General features: G+C 41.7%; 1 protein-coding gene across 1 annotated transcript; it reads right to left on the reverse strand.

Moving 5' to 3' along the window:
• Positions 1 to 5,850: 5,850 nt before the first annotated feature.
• On the reverse strand, positions 5,851 to 23,902 carry LZTFL1 (leucine zipper transcription factor like 1). The gene is made up of 10 exons (XM_074986094.1): positions 23,852 to 23,902; positions 22,780 to 22,904; positions 21,839 to 22,033; positions 21,368 to 21,428; positions 18,412 to 18,480; positions 15,887 to 15,952; positions 15,103 to 15,180; positions 10,546 to 10,719; positions 7,762 to 7,865; positions 5,851 to 6,890 (listed from the first exon to the last, which is right to left on the reverse strand). The coding sequence occupies exons 1-10, from the start codon at positions 23,852 to 23,854 to the stop codon at positions 6,872 to 6,874; spliced, it is 894 nt and encodes a 297-aa protein (XP_074842195.1). The 5' UTR covers positions 23,855 to 23,902; the 3' UTR covers positions 5,851 to 6,871.
• Positions 23,903 to 24,403: the final 501 nt, after the last annotated feature.

Consider the following 24,403-nt stretch of genomic DNA (forward strand, 5'->3'; position numbering starts at 1 on the left):
AATGAATCAACTAGAACTCTTTAAATGTTTGTGTCTACTAAGCAAGATGATCTATGTAGTACAGTAATTTGGATTACCTAAGAAAATGCTTTGATTGGATTTTTACAGGCCATGTGGACAGAATGACATGTACCCACCCACAGGTGTTAACAGGTTAGCAGATGAAAGGATACATGTTTGGACCCAGCGTATAACAGTAGATATATTTTTGCTGACTAATGATTCCAGGTGGATTTTATTAATGCCAGCTGGGATACAAGCCACTGAAGCTTTTCTGTGATGCTACAGAAACACCGGTTAGGTCAGAGGAGGACTTGCAGGCTATGTCTACACTAGAAGCATCTGTCGACAGGGAAATCTCAACAGAACCTCAGTTGACAGATTGTGGCTATGTGGCTGGGTCTGCACTAGAGAGTTTTGTCGACATAAGGTAGGGAATGTCTACACACTTAAGGTATTCTGTCAATAGATTCACAAGAGAACTCAGCATTTGCCTCAACAGTATTATCCCTCAAAAATTTGAGGCATAACACTCTGTCGGCAGACTAATATCAACAGAAGTGCAGTGTAACCATTTCTATCAACAGAGAGGGCTTCCGGTTGCCAGGCAGCCCTCTTTGCAGAGCTGTCATTCCTCTTTCTGGCACCATAGGGCAGCGCAGTCTGGCAGTTCTCTGTTGACAGAGCAAGTTGTGTATAGATGCAATTTGTTGACAGAAGTTCTGTCGCGATTTCCCTGTTGACGGTTACTTCTGTCGACAGAGGCTTCTAGTGTAGACATAGCCACAGAGTGTTATCCCTCAAAAATTTGAGAAATAACACTGTTGAGGCAAGTGCAGAGTTCTGTCGAGACTCTGTCAACAGAATGCTTTGGCTGTGTCCACACTTGCATTCTGCTTTCAAAAGAGGCATGCAAATGAGGGAAATTGAAAATGTGAATTAGGTACAGATTTGCATATCTGACACCTCATTTGCATATTCTTTCACAAGAGCTTCTTTCAACAGAAGAAAAGCAGCGTAGACAAGGCTCTTTTGAAAGTAAACCCCATCTTTGAAAGAACAGTTCTTCTCTTTTCTTATGGGAAGAAGCGTTCTTTCGAAGATGGGGTTTACTTTCAAAAGAGCCGTGTCTACACTGTTTTTCTTCTTTTGAAAGAAGAGCATGCAAATGAGGTGCCAGATATGCAAATCTGCACCTCATTTGCATTTTGATTTCCCTCATTTGTATGCCTCTTTCAAAAGAGGAATGCAAGTGTGGACACGGCCTTTATGTGTGTAGACGCTCCCTGAGTTCTGTTGACAGAAGGCCCCTTCTGTCGACACAACTCTCCAGTGTAGGCACAGCCGGAGGGAAAACCCTGAGAGCTAGCAAACTTGAACAGAAATTTTAGGTGATGCTTATGATCTATGGCTGACTCTACTCAACATGGCTTTCTCAGCAGGTCCATGCTAATGAACAGCCTCAAAATTGCAAATGGCTGATCATTAGCATGGTCCCACAGCTCATTAGCACAGTCATGCAAGAGTTTGGTTTTGGTAGAGAGGGGTGCTGGCAGTAAAGAGGCTGTGTAGACGTGCCTCAGGCATAAGGCGCTGGCAACAGAGGGGCTTTTTGTTAGCAGAGGCACTTGTACATGGCCTTTTTACTGCCAGCACCCCCCTCTGCCAAGGCCGAGACCGAGCTCCCACATGGCTATGTGTTGACAATATAGCCTAGCCCCAGGAAAATGCGCAGGCTAGTGCTGTGCTTAGTGCAAATTGGGAACTCTACCTGCTTACAAATGCTTTTAATTTAATTATTTAATATATTTTAGGAGGGCTGCTTTTCTACACATCCTTGCCTCTTGCTAAACTTAGGAAGTTTAACCAACTGAAGCAATCAGATACTTTGCATTCACTAACTAAGAATCAATCAGCTTTGGTTTTTTAGTAGTTGGTGTCATTCAGAAAGGATGAGTAGTCCTTTATATGACAGAAAGAGATATAGTTGAACCCCAGTAGAACAATTGTTAGCTGGTATTTCAGGAGGATAAATAGATGGTTAAATGACAGATCATTGTGGACCCTTACTAGTTATATGGCCACTATGGCCCAAGTCAACAATCCTTGCTCACATGGGCTACGTCTACACGTGAAGCCTACATCGAAGTAGCCTATTTCGATGAGGCGACATCGAAATAGGCTATTTCGATGAATAACATCTACACGTCCTCCAGGGCTGGCAACGTCGATGTTCAACATCGACGTTGCGCAGCACATTGAAATAGGCGCAGCGAGGGAACGTCTACACGCCACAGTAGCACACATCGAAATAAGGGTACCAGGCACAGCTGCAGACAGGGTCACAGGGCGGACTCAACAGCCAGCCGCTCCCTTAAAGGGCCCCTCCCAGACACACTTGCACTAAACAGCACAAGATACACAGAGCCGACAACGAGTTGCAGACCCTGTGCATGCAGCATGAATCCCCCGCTGTAGCAGCAGCAGCCAGAAGCCCTGGGCTAAGGGCTGCTGCACACGGTGACCATAGAGCCCCGCACAGGCTGGAGAGGCAGCGTCTCTCAACCCCCCAGCTGATGGCTGCCATGGAGGACCCCACAATTTCGACGTTGCGGGACGCGGATCATCTACACGGTCCCTACTTCGACGTTGAACGTCGAAGTAGGGCGCTATTCCGATCCCCTCATGAGGTTAGCGACTTCGACGTCTCGCTGCCTAACGTCGAAGTTAACTTTGAAATAGCGCCCGACACGTGTAGCCGCGACGGGCACTATTTCGAAGTTAGTGCCACTACTTCGAAGTAGCGTGCATGTGTAGACACAGCTATGAGTAGCTCAATTGACTGCAGTGGGAATATTTCCAGTGTAAGAAAGTGTACTCATTTGGCCTTCTATTTTGTAACTACTATTCAGAAGAGAAAAACGTACAGTGGGGAATTTTATGCACAGATTGGGAAGGGGCAGGGAGCATACCCATTCAATGTTAGCATTCCCCATAACCTCTGAGTTTATTAATGACCAACTGCTGAACTCAAATTATGTCTTACTGGTTGCTGGCTGTTGATTCTGACACAGTTAATAGAGGTGAAGCTGAGCCACCTGAATTTTGCTTTTGCAGAAAATATGCTTCACTTATCAAGCACAAAAGCAGCTTAAGAGAGATTTGATTCCTTCCAAATCAGTGAGTTATGGAGAAATTCTGTGTTTACATTCCTCTTTCACAAAGAGCTAGGAAATTAACACCTCAACTGGAAGAAATGTATGGTGTTTATCAGAAAAGTAATGAATTTCCAAAGAGAAAAGGTAGTAGATGTGTAACTGAGATTCTCATTTTAGAGAAAGTAGAACTTCTGGAGTTCAGAAATACAAATTCATGTGTTAGCTTTAACCTCTAGTGTTGTGTTCCTATCTCAACATGGCATTCACATTATGTACTGACCCATGGATTTTTGAACAACCAAGCTAATGCCAGACCAGGTGTAGTTCTATAAAGAGCTTCATTTTGTTTGAATGCAGCAATCCCCAGCCCAGTAACATAACCAATAGGGGTGCATCACCCTAAAGCTTCCTGGTCTGCACTCGCTTCCTGTGACATACAGAATCAAATTCATTATTTTGTCCTTGCTATTCACCATTCTTTTAAGTTTTGCCAAGTTATCTGAAGAGTCTCTGTCCATGACCAATTGATTTCAGTGGTACTTAAGCACATACTCAACAGCTTTGTCAAACTGGGGTCTAAGTAGACAGTGCAGGGATATGAATGATCACCAACTATAGCTGTCCGAGTCAGTCTTAACTGAGCTATCAACAAAGAGAAAATACTGACATGAATAATAATTTGAGACCTCTTGCTTTCTCTCTCCCAGTTTAACACTCCTAACATACCAAATAGTTTAGGACTCAGTTGTAAAACAGCATTTACCTATTGTTTTCAGTGGGCCTACTCAACATGAGCAAGGGTTCCAAGAACTGGGCCCTCCATAAATAGTCCATTGTCTGTAGGGATATCAACATACTAAAACTGAAACTCCTGAGATGGAAATGGAAGCTCTTGATGTTTCTTTGTACGTACCTCATAGAGCTGGAAGGGACCTTGAGAAGTCAGGGAGTCTAGTCTCCTGCACTTACAGCAGAGTCTATCACCATCCCTGCCTTTTTTTTTTTTTAAATCTATTTGTCCCAAGTCCCTACTAGCCCACCCACCCTCAAGGGGTTTAGCAGGCCAGTGCTGTAACCCCTGAGCCAAATTAAGCTCTGAGAACATGTTCTGGCCATAGAAACATACTGCTCTCCCTATGCAACATGCAGTATCTCCCATTAGCATTCTTCTCTGAGAAGCGCTTAGAACAATTCAGTGTAAAATAATACAAGTTGATTTGGTTAATAAAATTCAAGTGTGTATGTATACATATTATATATACATAAATAAAATGAAAGTATCCTGAACAATACATCATTATACTGCAGTCCAGTCAATGAAGTCTATCAGTTGTACCACCTTTTGAGCACAGATTCCTGGTCAAATTCTGTCCTAAATTACATCTTCAACACCCTTCCACCCCACCTCCAAAGTCAGTGTTCCAGGGACACAATGGACACGTACGTCTACACAGAGCTGTTCTCCCGGCAGCTCCATGCTAACGAGCAGTCTCACAGTGGCAAATGGCTCCTCATTAGCATAATCACATGGCTTATTAACATAGCCACACAAGATCTGACTGCCGGCAGAGGCTGCTGCTGGCTGTAAACAAGCCGTGTGGACATGCCTCCACCGGCTAAAACCCCCTCTGTTGCCAGTTCCGTATTCCTGAATTTGTCCAAGGGACTTTACGGTTTACTAAAGGATAAATGAATTGTATGAAAATGATGTAAGACTGAGTGTGATATTTTAGGCAGGATTTGTGCACACACCTAGCCATGAAAGCATACATCAGAAGGAAATCACTTCATTATGTCCATGTTAAAAATTTTATCCCCATAAAGAAAAGGTTAGAGTAGTTATTTTTAATAATGGCTGTGTCTACACGTGCCCCAAACTTCGAAATGGCCATGTAAATGGCCATTTCGAAGTTTACTAATGAAGAGCTGAAATGCATATTCAGTGCTTCATTAGCATGCGGGCGGCAGCCGCGCTTCGAAATTGATGCTCCTTGCTGCCGCGCGGCGCGTCCAGACGGGACTCCTTTTCAAAAGGATGCTGCCTACTTCGAAGTCCCCTTATTCCCATGAGCTCATGGGAATAAGGGGACTTCGAAGTAGGCGGGGCCCTTTCGAAAAGGAGCCCCGTCTGGACGCGCCGCGCGGCGGCAAGGAGCGTCAATTTCAAAGCGCGGCTGCCGCCCGCATGCTAATGAAGCGCTGAATATGCATTTCAGCGCTTCATTAGTAAACTTCGAAATGGCCATTTGCATGGCCATTTCGAAGTTTGGGGCACGTGTAGACATAGCCAATGAGTAATGCTGTCCTCAAACCGTACAAAATAATGAAAAACTGAGGACTGACAATAAATGGATTTAACTAGTTGTGCTTATACCTCATGATACTACAAGGCAACAGCTTCCACTTGTTTAACTTAATGCTTCACATACAATTTCATTATACCATTACCAAGCTACTACTATTGTACGAGGGTTGTAGTATGTTGCTAGAGAACATGCCAGTCTGTGGGCTACTCCACTTAAACAGTGGGGACTTCTACTTCAAAAAGGAATCATACAATCCAGAGTGATTAAAGAATAACCCCCTTCATTGAAAGGAACATCACTGTAAAAACCAGTTTCAGCTGTCTTGTCCACCTACCAAAGGAAACACTACAATCTCTGCAAAGAAACCACACTCCAAAATCCAGAGCTTGATGTTGGAAAATATATTTGATTTTATTTAGAGTTATAATGCAGCACATATGAACAGAGACACAAACAGGTAAAATGTATCAAAACAGGCTGGGAGGTAAATACAGAATGTTTGAGTGCAAGAACTGCATAGCTGAGGATGCAACAGAAAGTGAAGAAAACTCCCAGAACATCTTTCCCCCGGAAAGTTCCTCCGTTACCAGCTTCCTCAGCCTCTCTAGATCCTGCTGTCTTAACCTTAATACTTTGAAAGAATCAAATTCCAGTGTTCAAGGTAAAATCTTGGAGGCGTGCCCATGGGGGAAAAATATACTTTTTATTCTGTATCCCCCTTGAGCAATTTTGATCTGTGATATATTGCAGAAGCCAGCAAATATTTATCTTCTTCTAAATTCATACTGTTTGATAAAATTTATGTCTGATGTATATATTCTACTACTAATGTCACTATTGAGTACGCTTTGCTTGATCCCATATGCTGTATATTTGTTCCCCTTTATCTAATGTACATCCTGTACTCAGCAAAAAACTTGCTCAGCGGAAATCGGTCAGCCAGTGGGATGATTAATCTTACAAAGTTAGCTTAAGGATGTTTTTCTGGGAGAGTGATGCCCACAGCAAAAAATAAGTCACATCTTCTATATGTAAATTGCATCTCACAGCTATGTTAGAGAAGAACTAAATTTTATTTCAACAAAAATAAATGTCTTTCTTTGTAAATAACTGTCAGTTTGGTGTTTGCTATTGCTCTGGGAATACAAAAGGTTACCTATGGTTACCTATTAAAAAGACATATGTACGGGAACTAGTTCACTCTATAAACTTTGTTCTCATCTTTCAGTTCTTAAGTAATCACAGTTTCCTATAAACAAAAAGGGTGGTTTTTAAGTAATGGCAGAAGCAGAAAATAAATAATTGAAAACAAATCTCCAAAAGTATTTCAATAAATCCCTTAAAGTAACACAACAATCTGTTCTCTTTGTGTGGCAGTTTCTTGACAGACCAAATGCTCTTCACATTTTAATCATCTGGTTCATATCTAAGAAGAGAGAAAATTAGAGCTAGAGAGAATAATATACCTGAGAGATAGTCAGTGCTCAAAGAGAAAAATCAGTGCCACCAATTCCACATTTGTGTCATTTTCATGGTAATTTACACAGTACACTTTAGAAGGATGCAACCAACTATTTTTCCACTTTTAAAAACTTCTTTTAAACAAACTCATTTGGCCAGTTTACCAGCCCTGCAACCCATGAAATGACCCTTGGTGACCAACTTCCAATGCTAACATCCACAGGAAGCAAGACTCAGACCTAAAATCCTTACAATATTTTCGGGGCCCAAGTGGTATTTCTCCACCTCTACTTCCTGGCAGCATGGCTCCAATGGAACAGAAACCCCCTTAAAGAAATTCCTTCCTACACCCACTCAATATGGAGCTACCCACTGCCAGTACAGTGAGTGTCTTTCTGTTGCACAGATTTGGTGTAATGCAATAGTTCTACAGAAGGGAAAGTCTAAGGCTAAGTCACTAGCCTAGGGTATAGAAAACCTAGATTTAAGTCCCTGCTCTGCCAGAGACTTCTTGGAAGATTTTGAGCCCTCAGTTCCCCATCTGTAACTTGACATGACTGGGAGGCTACATACGATCGAAGCCCTGAAGGGGAAAGAAATCGCCCTTAACTCACCTTACTGTAAAGACACCAATTTAATTTTAAATTTTTTTTTAAAAAAAGTCATTGAAATTTTGATGAAAAAATGAGTCAAGGTTGTTCATAGTATAACAGCCCTACTGCATCTGTTCCAAAGGGAAGTTAATAAATTGGATTTAGGAGAATCTGTTTTATATTTACTGAAACAATGTGGAGGTGGAAAAGACTTAAGGTAACAGATGGAAGAGCACCACTTACTTTGAAAGTCTTCTCCGTAAATCCTTTATCTGATCATTCTTCTTGGTGAGAATCTCTTTCATGTTGCGGTAGGCAGCTGTTTGCTGGAATTTTTTCTCCAGCTCCTGCTCGGGATGAACATCAATGTATTATTTTTTTTTTAAATCTAAAATAGTCTTTTAAAAAGAACTATTTTTCTCATTAGGCTTCATACCAGTGCTCAGTCTAGCTTTTTCCTGTCAAACTCTTGCTGCTGTTATCTGTTTTTGATCAATGAATGAAACATTTATGGAACTTTTGGTGATACTGTTACGTAACAAAATTTGTACTAAAAACATTTGGCTTTTGCTTTGGTAATGCCCTCTACAATATACCACAGTGATGGACAACCTTATTAAAATGGATTGATTTTCTTTTGAACTAGATGCTGATCTGGGCACTTCAATCATATCACAAAGTTACAGCCATGTAAACTGCAAATGCAGTGCACTTCTAATTCACAGCTCAAATATATTCATGATCAAATCAAACACTGGCTAACCTAGAATACTACAGAATATTCAGTCACTTCTCTACAATCTACTTGTAAGCCTACAGTCAGCTAAATCTGTTTGATGCTCTGTGACCCAAAACATTCCAGTTGTTTTGGAAAGCCACATAAAAGTGATTTGCAGGCAGTTACATTTTAAAGACTCATTGGCTGTGACCACACTACCTCCCTACTTCAGAGGAAGGATGATAAGTAGGGTGTTGGGATATATCATTAACGAAGTGCTGCGCTGCATATGCAGCACTTCATTAAGCTAATACTCCCCTGCGGCAACTTCGAAGTGTTAAACTTCAAAGTGCCAGCTTGTGCGTAGCCACGGCTAACCCACTGGTCCTTCAAAGTGCCTGGGCAACTTCGAAGTGGGGAGGTAGTGTAGACACAGCCATTGTGTGATGGATAAGAAGTCTATACATAGTAACAGGTATAGTTACTATGAACTCAGATTTTAGCTGATAGCCATACATCTTTATTATGTCTGCTGCAACCTGTGAAGCTTTTATTTTGTAGGTCCAGATATAAATAGCATATGAAATTTTTGTTTTTCAGTGACCTGAGCATGATTTCATTTTCTTCTCACAGCAATAAAAAAAAAAAAAAAAAAAAAAAAAAATAATGGGTGAACTACTCATTAGAGCTTGTTTCAGTAATACTTAGGTGCCATCCACTATACCTGAACTAAATAATATGAATTTTTAGTTACTTAGTGCTGTACAAAGCTTTCCCAATTACACTCCTCCTTGCACTGAAAGTTAAGATTAAGCAATAAGTAACATTGTTAGTTTCCTCCATAGAGTTCAAAAGAGAGACTTTGTAAAAGCACACATGTGTACACATTAGCGTCTACTGTTACCATTAGAAAGCATGGAGTGTATCTTCAACAAGCAAGTATTTCCCTTCATTTCCATAGAACAAACTGGATTCCTGTTTCTAGTTTTTAAGACAGCTTTAAAGTAAGAGAAAATAACAGACTAGGGTGAACCGAAATTAAAGTATAAAATAATTTTCATCCGAATACTATTTTCCTACTGCAGGATTCACAAATACTTCACTAAATAGACACATACTAACTCAATGGAACACAAAATAGCAACACACCTGTGCAAAAGTAGGCTGCACTAAATTGGGTTTGGGGAGGTTTTGACAGGTATTGTATCAGTGACACAATAAGACAAACTGCTCTTCATAAGAGGTATATACAGTAGAGACATGACCTTTGCTCTCATGAGCCTGTGGTTCCATGAATTTCAGATAGTTAAAACAGATCTTTAGTTCACTAAATTAATCCCACAATAACTCAGATGGCAAAAAAAAAAAAAAAAGCCATCTGAAAATTTGTACAAAACTAAAAAATGAGGCTGACAGCCTTGAAACTCACAAACAAAACATGTTCGGTTAGTGGCATTTCCCAACTTTGGAAACTATCACATTTCAGCTTTCAATAAAAACTATGTTTTCTGTTTCAGAATGAATTTAAGATTATTCTCCTGTAAAGTTAACATGCCATCTATACTAGTATGTGCGCACAGGTCTAGCAAACAAATCTGTTTACTAGTGTTCCCTCTAGTGGTTTTACAGAGAAAAAAAAACCACAGGATGCAGAATCTTGGGCATCATTAGTTCAAAAGTACACTCACGCCTAAATTTTGAGAGCAGTGAAAGGAAAGCTGTCAGTGCTAATTGTCAGACCAAATATTCTCATCACTTTCAAGTCGCACGGGATCAAACTCAAGAAATTAATTCCCCAATCTCATGCCAACAGTATCAGTTTCAGCTGCAGTCTGTTAATTTGAAGTATACTCAAAGGCAAATTCTGCAAGTCTTCCAACACTACAGCACTCACTGTGGACATCCCCATTCAAAACTGGTGTCTCAGTTCATTGCTAATCATACAAAGTAGCCAGTTTCCACAAGGTAATTACCATTTTCTAGTGGGAATCTGGTGCTGTCACCTTCTCACAGAGATAAAAATAAACTTTCTGTCTGAAGATTTGCTGCCACAAGCATTTTGAAATGACCGCACAAGATGTATTTACAGCATCCATCTGACTGTTACTCACCAGTGGTGACATAACTTATGTCATAGATACGGAACTATCTTAACACTGATAACTATGCTCTTTGCTCTACAACAAGTGACAAATATAAGAAACAACAGATCATGACATATCCTTAATAAACAGAATCTTTGTAATCTTATTAAATAGTCAAAAAAATTGAACAAAGAACTTATGTATACACTGCAGTAAGAATCTAACCTTTTCAGCTATAGATAACTGGTCCTGAACCTTGAGTAGGTCATGTTTTGTTGTCACCAAGTTCTCTTCTAAGAACTTCTGGTTTGTAGTACTTTCGTTCAGCGCCTTCTCAAACTGGCATTTCAGAGCAGACACTGTATTTTCCAACTCACTTATATCCTGGGTTATGTTAGTCTTCAAAAGAAGAAATATTGACATTATATTTTTTTTTACATAATCCTAAATGAAAGAGTGAATTTTAAATTATTTGTTCAATATGATCACAGAACAGCTTTAAATGGCAAACTACAACACTTTAAATAAGTAGGTAAAAAAAAAAAAAGACCCTCATAGGTTCCAAAGCATGAAAATAATAAATTTAAATTTCAAGAAAATGTCAATAAATACATTTTAAAGTGAATGAAAAGGCTTTTTTTTCCTGCCAAGTCAAGATTTCAAACACTGAGAAACTGCTTCATTTCTCGGTGGGAATTATATTCCATTATCTCTTTTAGATACAAATTTCACACTGTATGAAATGTATTAAGAAGATTACTGAATATAAGGAGAACATACAGGGCTATACTGCAGATTTTCAGATTTAGTAGATTTGATATGTTTTGGAGAGTTGTAGAAGAAGATGGGGTGTAAGTATGCTAAAAAACATCAGCAACAGATGCAGACGCCAAGCTGTTTGGAGATGAGATACAAGTTCAGTCTCCCTCGTCTGGCACCCTTGGGACCTGAGTGGTCCCAGACAAGAGATTTTTCTGCACCACGGTGGTCAGTTCTACCCTGCAGCTGGCGATCCAGCCCCTGCTCCACGGCTTGCGTTCCCCCGTCACCTGCAGCTCCCCTATTCTGCACACCTGCAACCTGCCCGAGCTGTGGTTTCCCTGGGGGCAGCTTCCTGCTCAGTCTTTGGCTATGGCTTCCTGCCCAGCCCCAGCAATGAACTGCCACTCTCCAGCCTGGGGCTTCCCAGGCAGCCCTGGCCATAGCTTCCCAGGGCCATGGCTTTTCCCCTAGCTCCAGCAATGAGACACTACTCCCCGGCCTGGGGCTTCTCACTAGCCCTGGCTGTGGCTTCCCACCTGGCCCTGTGGATAAGCTGCCACTCCCATACTAGGGGCTTTCCATCCAGCCCCTGCCATGACTTCCCCGGCCTGGTTTCTTGCCCAGTCAGCCCTGGCTACTGCTCCTGGCCCGGGGCAAGGATCTCTCGCTGCAGCTCCCTGGAAGAGGCTGCTGGCTCCCCTCTCCCCTTGCCACCAGACCTACTGTGGCTGCCTTGGGCTCCTGCTGCTGGTCTGGCTGGCCCTTCCTCCTCCCAGCCCCAGGACTCTCTAGTTCTGCAAGATCCATGGTCTTTCCGGACAACGGATGCTGCCGAACAAGAGAATGCTGGATCTGGGAGTTTCAACATGTACAAGAAGAATGTTCCCATAGTTATCAGGAAAGCATACATTAATACTAACTATCGTATCCTGTGAGAATAAGCAACACTCATTCCCTCAATCCCCAGCTGTGGGCCACATGCATGTGTTCAGTTAACTGCTATATCCATGTATATTAAAAACTCTGATTTATAAGAGGGATCAGATGACTAGACTCTTGAAAATAACATATGGAAACAAAAGAATGACAAATTTCAATGCATGTGTACCAAGACTCAGAAAGGGTCTGAACTATCAGGTCTTCAAAGAAACCAGCTCTAAGAAGGAAGTTAAAGCCTGTTTCATACTAGAGAGCTAAGATCTAAGAATAGGAATTCAGCCAATATGGTATTTACTGAGAAGCAAAGTTTACTTTATCTTAACCATTTTGGGATTGAAGCTGTGCTGAAAGATGCTAGACAGGAAACTGCATTTGTCTCTAGGCACAGTTTGTATCTCAGGAGCTACTTGTCTTGTCTTCCTATTTTGAATACAGAGACCCAGTCATTAGTAAGACAGACATGATCTGCTGTAGTTGGGATGAAAGTAGTTATAGGATTCAAGTTCTCTAAGCCCATGTTAACTTGGGCTACTAAAACATGAGTAGGATTATATCATTCTATTAGAGGTGTTAACATTTAATTGGTGAATCTCACCCTAAATGGGGGAGGCTTACTTGTTACGGTTAACCAAAATATACAAATATATCATAGCTATGTCTAGATTGCAGGCTTCCATCAGGAGCCTAGAGGTCTCCCAAGAGAAGTCTGCTGCTCCAGGAGCCTTCTGCTGATGTCCCAGTCATCCTTGTTCCATGAAGAAGAATGGAGGTGTCAGTGGAGGGGATTTTCCTGACATTTGGCTCTGTGTAGAGGGGTCAAATGCCAGGAAAGCCTCTCTTGACATAACTGTCAGCAGAAAATATGCAAATGCTTTGCACAATTTGCATATCTTCTGCTGACAATTCTTGGCAATCGCCACAGGACTGAAAGGGTCCTCGACAGGTCATAGAATACCAGGACTGGAAGGGACCTTGTGAGGTCATCGAGTCCAGCCCCCTGCCCTCATGGCAGGGCCATGTACTGTCTAGACCACCCCGATAGACATTTTCCTAACCTGTTCTTAAATATCTCCAGAAATGGAGATTTCACAACCTTCCTAGGCAATTTATTCCAGCGTTTGACCACCCTGACAGGAATTTTTTCCTAATGTCCAACCTAAACCTCCCTTGCTGTAGTTTAAGCCAATTGCTTCTTATTCTAACCTCAGAGGCCAAGAAGAACCAGTTTTCTCCCTCCTCCTTATGACACCCTTTTAGATATCTGAAAGCTTCCATCATGTCCCCTGCAAATCAAGTCCAGTCCCCTGCACTCATAGCAGGTCCTATCACCATCCCTGACAGATTTTTTTTTTCTTTTTTTAAATCTGACGTGCCCCATACCCTTGAAAGGCCCCCTCAAGGACAGAACTCACAACCCTGGGTTTTCAAGACCAATGCTCCCCCCATTATAACCCACTGTGGGCACAGAGTTGCTCCACTCCCGCATGGCCTATCATAGCCATGGGGCATTCTTGTGCATCCGGAGCAGCCCTCGCCCACAGCAGACCCAGCCTGTGGCGCATGGGGGTGCTTCAGTCCATTTAGAGTAGTCCTGGTCTGCACTGGCCCTGGGGGCAACACAGGCAAGGGTGCTCCAGCCAGGCTAGAGCAACTTCCGTCTGCAGCAGGGGGGCCGCTCTAGCCCAGCTGGCCTGGAGTGGCCTCCCCACCCCTGTTTAATCAGTTAGCTGGTTAAACTTAACATTTAACCAGTTAACTAATTAAATGGGATTTTACATCCCTATACTGAGCCTTAGAATGACACCAGCTACACTTACAAAGCAGACTCCAGCCATGTAATGCTTTCAGAGATAAATATGGAGTACATTAATTCTTCACCTGTCCCCATCAGAAAAAACCATCTATTTTAGAAGTTCTGTTAATCAAAATAATCCCATGTAGGGTCACAAGGCTTATTTATTTTAAGAAGTAAACCAAAATCTTTGAAAGCTATATTTTTAAAAAGGTAAGAGTAGAGGATCTAGGAGATTAAAATAATTTTCAGCCAACCTGTATAAATCTGTCACGACAGAATCCAGTAATCAGACTCAATCACAAACACACATACATATGCCCCCACACCCCATGAAAAGGAAAATTAAGAGGTGAAAGAGAAAACAACTGACTTAATGGGAGATGTAGGTACTCCACACCTCTCAAAGTCAGGCCTGCTGAAGCCTATGCAAACAAGCAGCAAATAAGACACGTCCCCAGACCGTTAAAGTTACCATTGTAATAACTACAGTTACAAGAGTTAACAAGTCAGATAAAGAAAGTATTTGCCACTATCTTTAAATCACACTACCAGTGAATAATATTACTATATGAAAATAACAGATCCTAGAAATCAGTGGGGGGCATTATAATATATTAAGAAAATAGAATACATACCACAAACCATTTAGAAAGCAAAATAAAAAGAAACTTGGATTAAAAATATGGAAATTAAAAGGGCTTACAATTTTTAAAGAAAAGGAACTGAAAAAACTGACTTCAAAAATCAGTATTACCGCTGGTAGTAGAAATGTCAGTTTCTCAACATTACTTTCATAAAAGGCAGAAAAAACTATACCAAACTTAAAATATTCAACTAATATGTTACAAGTTGAAATAAAATACTTCAAAATATTTTATAAATTGTTAGATAATCATAGTATTAAGAAAATAAATATATAGGCTAAAAAATTAAGATGATGAATCTAATAGATTTTTTTTCCATTCTGTGCTTTTCCTGCAATCGTTAATCATATTTGGATCTTCAACTCCTACAAGAGAAATCTGAGGGCCCAATCCAGGCACTGATTGGTAAATATAGGAAAAACTATTTCTGACTTAGGCTATGTCTACATTAGCCCCAGAACTTCGAAAGGGGCATGATAATGAACCTAACTGAAAGATGCTAATGAGGCACTACTATGAATATGCAGCGCCTCATTAGCATAACAGAGGCCACAGCACTTTGAAAGAGCCGCTTTCGATCACGTGTGGCTCATCTAGCTCTGTAAGCCTCGATAATGCTTATTCAAGGAGAAAACAGACAACCTTTTGATCTCCCTGGATCATCTGTAAATCCTTCAGTGACTTCTCTAGTTTTGATTTTTCATCCAATGCACATGTGGCCTGCAATAAATTGGAAAGACAAAGCCTAATAAAGCAGCTTTTACTGGAAACAGAAGTATTAAAATTATGCTCTATTTAGGTATTTTTAACATGCACAGGTTGTACCTTCGTTGTCTGACACCCTCAGGATCTGAGTGGTTCCAAACAAGGGAATTTGCCAGGTGAGGGAGAGTCAGGCCTCCTGGCTGCCCTGCAAGGGGTGTGGAAGGAGGTGGGGGTGCCACCCTGCTAACCAGGCTGCCCTCCTGGCCACAGTGGGTTCCCTACTCCCAGGCTTCTGGGGCGGGTGGTGGTGGTTCCACTTCTGCCAGGCTCCCTACCAAGGGCCTGCTGGGTTCCTCACTGCTGTGTGGTCCATGTCCCAGCTGGCTCCGTGCCATGGGGCTGCTGGGCTCCCTAGCCCCAGCTGGGCTCCCCTACTGTGGAGCTCTTGGCAGGGCTCTGTGCCCCAGCTGGCTCCCTGCCAGGGCTGCCAGTAGGGCTCCCTGACCTGGGCTGGGACCCTGACAGTGGGGCTCCCCAACCAGGCTCTATTCCCCAGGGGCTGTCCCTGGGACTCCCCATAGTGGTTGCCAGTGGGGCGTCTCTGTACCTGAGCAGCTGGAGCTCTCCCATCCAGCAACATCTGTGGTCCTGCTGAATGAGGGATGCTGCCAGATGAGAAAGTTTCACTCTCTACATATATCCAGATTCATAGAGCGTTTACCTGTGTTTCTATTGTCTTGAGTCTGGTCTTCAGTTTTTCATTTTCTTCTTGAAGTTTTGAAATTTCCTTTTTGTAAATAAAAATTAGTTTTTACCAGGAACACTCTTGCATGATTGAACTAAATAGACATGTACTTGTTTCTAATTATTTCAGGTAAGTAAATATATTTTCTAGTTTAGAAAAGCTACCTAGTATGTTAATGCTTAAAAAAGACCAGTCCATTGTGGGTCACCGGCATTTCTTTATGGGCTTGATCCTGCACAGTCCTGGGCATTCAGGTACCAACAGAACAGAGGACCTTAATCATGTTCTTAACTAAGAATGTGAGTAGTCACACAGTAGTTATAGGACTACTCAAATATTTAAGTCTATGCATAAGTTTTTTACTATATCTGCACCAGAACACTCAGTACCTTGAAGGATCAAACCATGCATAAGGAATATTATTATCTGAAACAAATGTAAAATTGCATTTTAGAGATATAGGTCTAATTCATGGCATATGTCAAAATGCTTTCCAGTCAAGAGGACAGGAAAAATTTTATTCATGCTCCCCGTTTAAAATATGACAGATAGCATCTTCTGAAAATCAGACATCCCTTCTCTAAAATAATCTTTCAGCTAAATGAAAGTGCAAGTGATCTTCAAATGTTTACTTTAAAACTTATGTGTTTAATCTTCATATACATTAGGTCAGTGATTCTCAGACAGGCATATAACCAGAGATCTTCCAGGGTGTATGTCACTTCATCTAGGTATTTGCCTAGTATTACAAGAGGCTACATAAAAAGCAATAGCGAAGTCAATACAAACTAAAATATCGTACAATGACTTGCTTATATTACTCTATATACTACAGATTAAACCTCTCAAGTCCAGAACCCTTGGGATCTGATTAGTGACGAGCCAGCAAATTTGCTGGATCATGGGTGGTCAATATTGTCTAGCAGCATTAACAATACTTCCACTGCTTACTGGGCTCTCACAAGAAATTTAGGGTAAATTAGAATTAAATAACAGCCCAAAGCATTGAGAGCCAGGACTGGTGGCTGTAAAAATAAACTTTATGGGACTAGGGGAAACTTGGACACATCCATGACATGTGGACATCTGGCTAACTAAAATTATGCCGGACTCTGGATGTTGCCGGATGAGAGAGTGCTGAATTAGTGATGTTCAACCTGTACGGTAAAATGCAAGTACAATACTTATGTTCCAATTGATTGAGAAAAAAAAAAAGCAATTTTTCAGCCATAGTGTGCTGTGACACTTCTTTATTTTTACATTTTTATGTCTGATGTTGGAGGCAAGTAGTTAAGTGAGGTGAAATTTAGGAACGAGCAGGACAAATCAGACTTCTGGAAGGGGCACAGTAGCCTGGAAAAGTTGAGAGCTACTGTATTATGTCAACAGTTGGGGAATGACATACATTTTAAATGTTAAAGGCTATGATCCCACTCTTCCTTATGCCTATGGACATAAGATTGGAAGGGACTTCCTGGGACATCAAGTCTGCTGCCCAGTCATATAATTTCTTTCCTGCTTCACTTAAACACAAGTAATTCAATTTAAATTAACAATTATTTTCGTGCTTAAAGTTACTCACATGCTCAAGTGTCTGCACAATTGAGCCCAAAAGAACTTTTAAGTTCACGTCTATAACTATATTCTCTATGTTAACCTTGGTATTCTTTATTTCAAGCATTTAGGAGAAACTGACACAGCACTAGAGTTTTCCCTACTTAGACTTAAACACAACCTCTTTAGAACAATCTATTTTCTTAAATATCATATAAAAAGTGGTATAATCATATCTATAAATGATTTCTAAGTTCACTTATAGCTTGTCTAAGTACTGTTAAATCTCAGAGAGATATTAGTCTGCATCTACAAAAACAACAAGGAATCCTGTGGCACCTTAAGGGCTTGTCTACATTTGCCCCCAACTTCGAAGGGGGCATGTTGATCAGGGCGATGGAATATTATGTAGCACTTCAATAGGCTAGTTCTCCCCCACGGCAACTTCAAAGCATCAAACTTTGAAGTGCTGGCATGCGTGTAGCTGCAGGCACTTCGAAGCGTCTGCACTACTTTGAAGTGCTTTTACGCCTCAAAATTTTGAGGAGTGAGGAGTAAAGGTACTTCAAAGTAGCACAGTCACTTCGAAGTGCCCGTGGCTACATGCAGGCCAGCATTTCAAAGTTGCTGCAGGGGAGAATTAGCTCAATGAAGTGCTGTGTATTCACCGCAGCACTTCATTAGTAATCTCCTGTCGTCCTGATTACCATGTCCCCTTCAAAGCTGGGGGCAAGCGTAGACCCAGCCTAACACATGTATTTGGGCATAAACTTGTGGCGGGGGGGATACTTGGTCAGATGAATGGAGTGGAAATCAGAGGCACGTACACGTATGTGTACACACACACACACAGAGTTATTCTGGGTAGCATCTAATCTGTGTTGAGTTGAATAAATTAAATACCTATCAACCCAACCACAAATATTTCAAGGGAAAAAAAATCCTACCTTGTTTAGCAGCTCTGACACGCCTTCATTTAATGGAGCAAGTTTAGGCTTAATGAGCTCTGAACTGGGCTAAAATAATGACAAAGATACAAAAAATATGAATGATGTGTTTTCTTTCTGGCACTTTTTTTTTTAAAGTAATTAAAATGGCTACTTCAGCTCTATCCTTAATGCAGTCTGTTGAAATGCAATCAATAATTATTCATTCTGAATTCATTTTACTATTTGTTCAGGTTTGGGCCCTTTCATTAAAGCTAACAAATGTAATACAACTTTGCAAATGTTTTAAAAATTGAAGACTACAACATTTTTCAAATAGATTCTTTTTTCAAAGTCTAAAACACAAAATAGAGAGAAGAAATTTGTGAAACTACAGTTAACTAAAATATGACAATATATTTATTTTAAAATTGGCATCTTTAGAACTGAAGTTTATTTAACTACTGTTTTAAATCAGAGATGGAAGGCAGAATCTTAAATTATATATACAGCTCCCAATGCTGCAATTATCAAAAGCCATGTAAGTTAGAAAACACTAAAGGCTACAGTTACACTAGTGAGTTTTGTCAACAAAGCTAGTGGAACATCCACACATAAAGGGGCCGTTTCTACACAGGCCACTTTATTTGAAAGTGGCATAATAATAAGCAGTCCGAAATATGCTAATGAGGTGCGGATGCAAATTCCCTGTGCCTCATTAACATGACGTCACATGATTTGGAGTCCGGAAGACCGTTCTTCCGGACTCCAAAACGCTGTGTCAAAGTGCGGCCCCGGGGGAGCTTCCGGAAGGAAGTCCTTCTTCCAGAGACCCCTTCTTCCCGAAAATTTTTGAGAAGAAGAGGCCTCCGGAAGAAAGACTTCCTTCCAGAAGACCTCCCCCCAGGGGCTACGCTTCTAAACTGCGTTTTGGAGTCCGGAAGAACAGTTTTCCGGACTTTAAATCACCTGACCGTATGCTAATGAAGCGCGGGCAATTTGCATCCACACCTCATTAGCATATTTCGGACCGTGTATTACCATGCCACTTTCAAAGAAAGTGGCCTGTGCAGATACAGCCAGGGTGTGTCTACACCTGCATTCCTCTTTCGAAAGAGGTATGCCAATGAGGTAAATCCAAATGCAAATGAGGTATAAATTTGCATATTTGGCACCTCATTTACATATCATAATTTCAAAAGAAGAAAGACAGTGTAGACGCTGCTCTTTCTAAAGCAAGCCCATCTTCGAAAGAATCCTGCTTCTCTTTATTTAATGGGAAGAAGGATTCTTTCGAAGATGGGGATTACTTTCGAAAGAGCAGCGTCTACACTGGCCTTCTTCTTTGGAAAGAAGCTCTTTTGAAATAGGATATGCAAATAAGGTGTCGAATATGCAAATGTATAGCTCATTTGCATTTTCAATTTACCTTAGTTGCATGCCTCTTCTGAAAGAGGAATGCAAGTGTAGGTGCACCCTCAGCTACAAGGCATAACACTGCTGTTGACAGATTCTGTTGACAAAAAAAGCTGTGTGGATGCTCTGGAGGGTTTTCTCTCAATGCACAGGGAATCCAGAACAATGGGCAGCCCTATCTGCTGTGCTTCTGGGTGCCTGTTTTATCGAGAGAACAGCCAGGCAGTCCTGCCACTCGTCAACAGAGCAGAGAGCTCTTCTGACTGGCTTTTGTGTTTGGTCATGCTCTGTGGACAGCAGTTTTGTCAGGAAATCTCTTCCAACAGTGACGTCTGTTGACAGATTGCTGTCGTGTTACTGTAGCCTAAAACAAAGAACAAATAGCTATGTCTTTAAATGAGTAAATAGTTAATAATTGTCACAAATATTTACATGGTTAAATAATTTCCATTCACTGTAATCTATTTAAACTTTCAAATACTCTGTATGTTAATTGGATATAAATTTACACCAAGAGGAAACAAGAGCCAAATGTGGTTAGGTCAGAGACACCTTACTTTCTCTGAAATAAGACAATACTTTTGATCCTGCAATTTCTAAATACAGTCAAGTTTTAAAAACCAAACTGCTTCTCCCTACACAATTCAACCCCCCCACACCCCCTGCTCCAAAAACAATAGCTTACAGGTTCCAAAGAGGTAAATGAAAAAACTCACTTTTAACAAGTCAAACCGTTTGCTTAACTGACTATGTAGGGGGTCATAAACCAGTGTTCGAGTTGCAATCCGAGGCACAATATGCATACAATAAGGATGTGTCTACACTTGCATTCCTCTTTTGAAAGAGGCATGCAAGTCGAAAATGCAAATGAGATATAAATTTGCATATTCAGCACACCATTTGCATATTCTAATTTTGAAAGACCTTCTTTTGAAAGAAGTAAGCCAGTATAGACACTACTCTTTCAAAAGTAATGGGAAGAAGGATTCTTTCAAAAATGGGGTTTACTTTCAAAAGAGTAGTGTCTATATTGGCTTTCCTCTTTCGAAAGAAGCTCTTTTGAAATTAGAATACGTAAATGAGGTGCTGAATATGCAAATTTATACCACATTTGCATTTTGATTCACCTCATTTGCATGCCTCTTTCAAAAGAGGAATGCAAGTGTAGACACACCCTAAGAAGTGACTACACATAGATTTTGGAGCTTAACTTTAGGTGGTTATTTCTGACATTCTTTAAAGGTCACTTGTAGCACAAATATCTTTCTTTGGCATAAGGTAATAGTCTATAGCATGGGCGTCCAACCTTTTGGCTTGCCTGGGCTGCATTGAGTGAAGAGGAATTGTCTTGGGCTGCATATAAAATATAATATAGTTAATGTATATAAATCACATAATAATGTTAAAAGTTTACGATCTTGTGGGGCCGCATTATTAGCTGTCCAGGGCCACATGCAGCCCGCGGGCTGGACACGCCTGGTGTATAGTAAACATCTTTAACAACTGTAGTGAATTTCACAAGGCATTGATTATTGTAAAATATTATAATCAAATTCTCCACCTTTTTGTTTGAAGACGTTAATTCTGCCTTTTCAAATTCAGCAACTTGCTCTAACAATTCTCTGGGAGAGAAAAATAAAGGGAAACATTAAGTTTATTCAACAATATTTTTAAACACAATTCCCAAGTCTGCTGCTGTGCTTCTTGGTCAAATAAGACTCCCATTCAGCACAAATGATTGGACCCTAGGTCAGTACAAAAAGAGGGTAACATAAATATGCTCTATATACACCAAAAAAGTTCTAAGTAAGCAGGATTATCGTTTACATGGGCAAATAATTTAATGAAAAAGTTAAAAGCAACATGTGTAATCTCTTAACTGAAAATTTTGCATCCAAAGCAAAACTGTTATTGGTATAATACACCACTCAAATCATTTCCTAAGATTAAGAGGTAAACATAATAGAATTTAGTCAGTTGAGAGGACTCAGTAAAATTATTCTCTATTCTTTTATATGTTAAACAAAGTCACCTATTTTCCAGCTCAGAAATGTCAGTCTGTAGCTTCAGGTACCATTTCTCGGCCTCTGAAAAGAGTTGGCGTAGAAGTAGCACATTGGTGTACGCTGTGTTAATGAGTTCTGACTCCACTTCACTGTGTACTACAGCCTGCAACCCATCCAGCATTTCTGTCACCTCATCTATTGTGAAAGTCTCCTCAACCAGCCTAAACAGAAAAGATAATAAATCATCTGTATCATGCAAATGACAACTCTACAGTAAGCCAAAGAACTTAACCAGCTCAGATAATGCTTGCAGCTAACATAAACACTTCATAAAAATGTGATGATATTTGCAGTGTGATGCTGTTGAGGAGATTTAAAAAAAAAAAAAAAAATCAATCAGCCTTCTGGGATTTAATATGTGTAGTGTTGTATGTTAGCCCCAGGAGTTACTTGCCCTGGTGAGGCCTCAGCCTGAATACTATGTCTAGTTTTATGCACTGCCATTAACAAGTGCATATGCTGGAGAGAGAGTCCATGGGACAGGGACAAAAATAATAAGAAATGTAGAAAACATGACTTATAAAGAAAAGCTTAAAAAGGCGGGCAGGTGATGAGAAGGCTGAAGAGGGACATGGTAAAATCCTGAAATATGTTAAAAAAAGCTTGTTAGGAAATGGATGGTGATGAATTGCTTTCCATAAATAACAAGCAGTCCTGTTTCTCTGCTCCTTAGAGACTAACAAATTTAGTACATCACCAATGGAAACACATGCTACCCACTCTGGGTGGCAGTGGGCGCCCTATACCTGAATCTCTCCTGGGCAGTCGCCCATGTACTCATCTTACAGAGAAGAGTGGCCAAGACTAGAATAGGGTTAAAAAAAGAGCAAGACAAATTCATGGAAAATGGACCTATCAGACAGGATTGGCAGACAGGCTATATTATTATTCCCCGCTCCCATGGTACCTGCTATCCTTAAGATCCTGAAAGCAAGAATCCACTGTCTTGAGACGGAGACCCCGCTTGGAACGAGCAAAACGCATGTAATTGATCACTTCATTCTGGTGGTGATCATTTAGACCCAGCTCCGCCTGTGGATCAGGGAAAACAGTAAAGGTTACCATATATATGAGATAAACATAACGCAGAAGACTTTAGTCCGGATCAGCAATCCCTGTAAACTATATGCTTGGGCGGCCCCCAGGAGAGACTGAAACGGTGTCGAGCTTATTAACACAGCATCCATAACCTCCCACAGTGTGCAGCATGTGTTTCTATTGCCAATGCACGTCCACACAGGCTTTGGTGCACTTAACAACATTTATTCTGCATACAGATGAAAAAAAATTAGAGGCAACATTGGTCCAGATCTACAAAAGTATTTAGATGCCTAACTCCCTCTACTTTCAATGGAAACCAGGGACTGAATACTTGTATGCATCTGGACATTCCTTCCCAACTGATTTCGGTACTAGCTTCTCAAGTTTAAAAACTTTTTAAAAAACCCAAGCTTCTCTCAGCACATTAGAAGTAACACTTTAAATCATTACACATAAAAGTACTTTACAAATGGGATTGGCTTTACGCTACTGTTTATGCTTTTCATTTCTTTTGAGCATTTCTTGACTCAGCCCAGACCAGAAGAAGAGCCGTGGGCCGCGCCCCTTGGCTCGGGGTGGACAGAAATTGACGATTTTGACCCGACTGAAGGCTGGGACCAGGCCACAGCAGCGGGCAGGAGCCTTAACTAAGCCGTCCCCGCCAGGGGCCAGCAGCCAGCCGGACACTAGGGAGGGCGGGGTTCAGCGCCGCGCGGCGGACCGCCCCACCCTAGGGGAAGAGATGGGGCCCGTCTTTGTATCAGCATCCCGGCTGGTCCTCAGCTGGGCTCCTCTGCGGGCCGGCGCGTCGCGTCTCATCCGCTCGCTCCGGGCAACCCCAGGAGCAGTGGGCCCGGAGAGGATGAGGGAGCGGGCTCGGCCTGGTCCCGAAGCCAGTACCGACCCCAGCTAGGTCCGGAGGCAGCCTCCTCACTCACCATGACGACTCGCACGGAGACTAGGGTACCGGACCGGGAGGTGACCGTTGATTACAGAACAACGGTTGCCATGGAGAACAAAACATCGCGAGCTCTGGTCTACCATTTTATTGGAAGAATCGCTATCACGTGATCTGAAGCAAGGTGGGGCGCGCGACCGCCCATCGGATTCTCTGGTGCGTGGCGCGGATGTTTCGGGAGGGCGGGCGGCAGCAGTGTACGTAAGCGGCTGCGGCGGTTTCCAAGGGCAACTCATCAGCGAGCTCCTCGTGCGACCGCCCCTGCGCCCTGTGCACGCCCAAGAGGTCCTTCTCTCGCGCCCAGGGGCAGCGGAGGCCAGGCGGGAGAGGGGCGCGCGCCTTCTTGCCCCGGAATTGGCGCTCGCTTCGTCCCCTGTCCCTGCTGCTTAACACAGGGTTCAGCAACCAAAAGCCGTAAAGAAAGCAGTCCAGCAGCACTTTAAAGCCTAACAAAATATTGTATTAGGCGATGAGCTTTCGTGGGGCAGACGCACTTCTTCAGACCATAGCCCTGCCGGAACAGGCTCCCTAT

This window comes from Carettochelys insculpta, chromosome 2 (genome assembly GCF_033958435.1).
Source record: "Carettochelys insculpta isolate YL-2023 chromosome 2, ASM3395843v1, whole genome shotgun sequence".
NCBI classification, from domain to species: Eukaryota; Metazoa; Chordata; order Testudines; family Carettochelyidae; genus Carettochelys; species Carettochelys insculpta.

Coding starts and splice junctions, on each gene's coding strand:
- LZTFL1 (XM_074986094.1), bottom strand. Junction 21,429..21,838: donor ATTTCTGAGCTGGAAAATAG/GTGACTTTGTTT, acceptor TTTCTCTCCCAG/AGAATTGTTAGAGCAAGTTG. Junction 15,181..15,886: donor TCAAGACAATAGAAACACAG/GTAAACGCTCTA, acceptor AATTTATTGCAG/GCCACATGTGCATTGGATGA.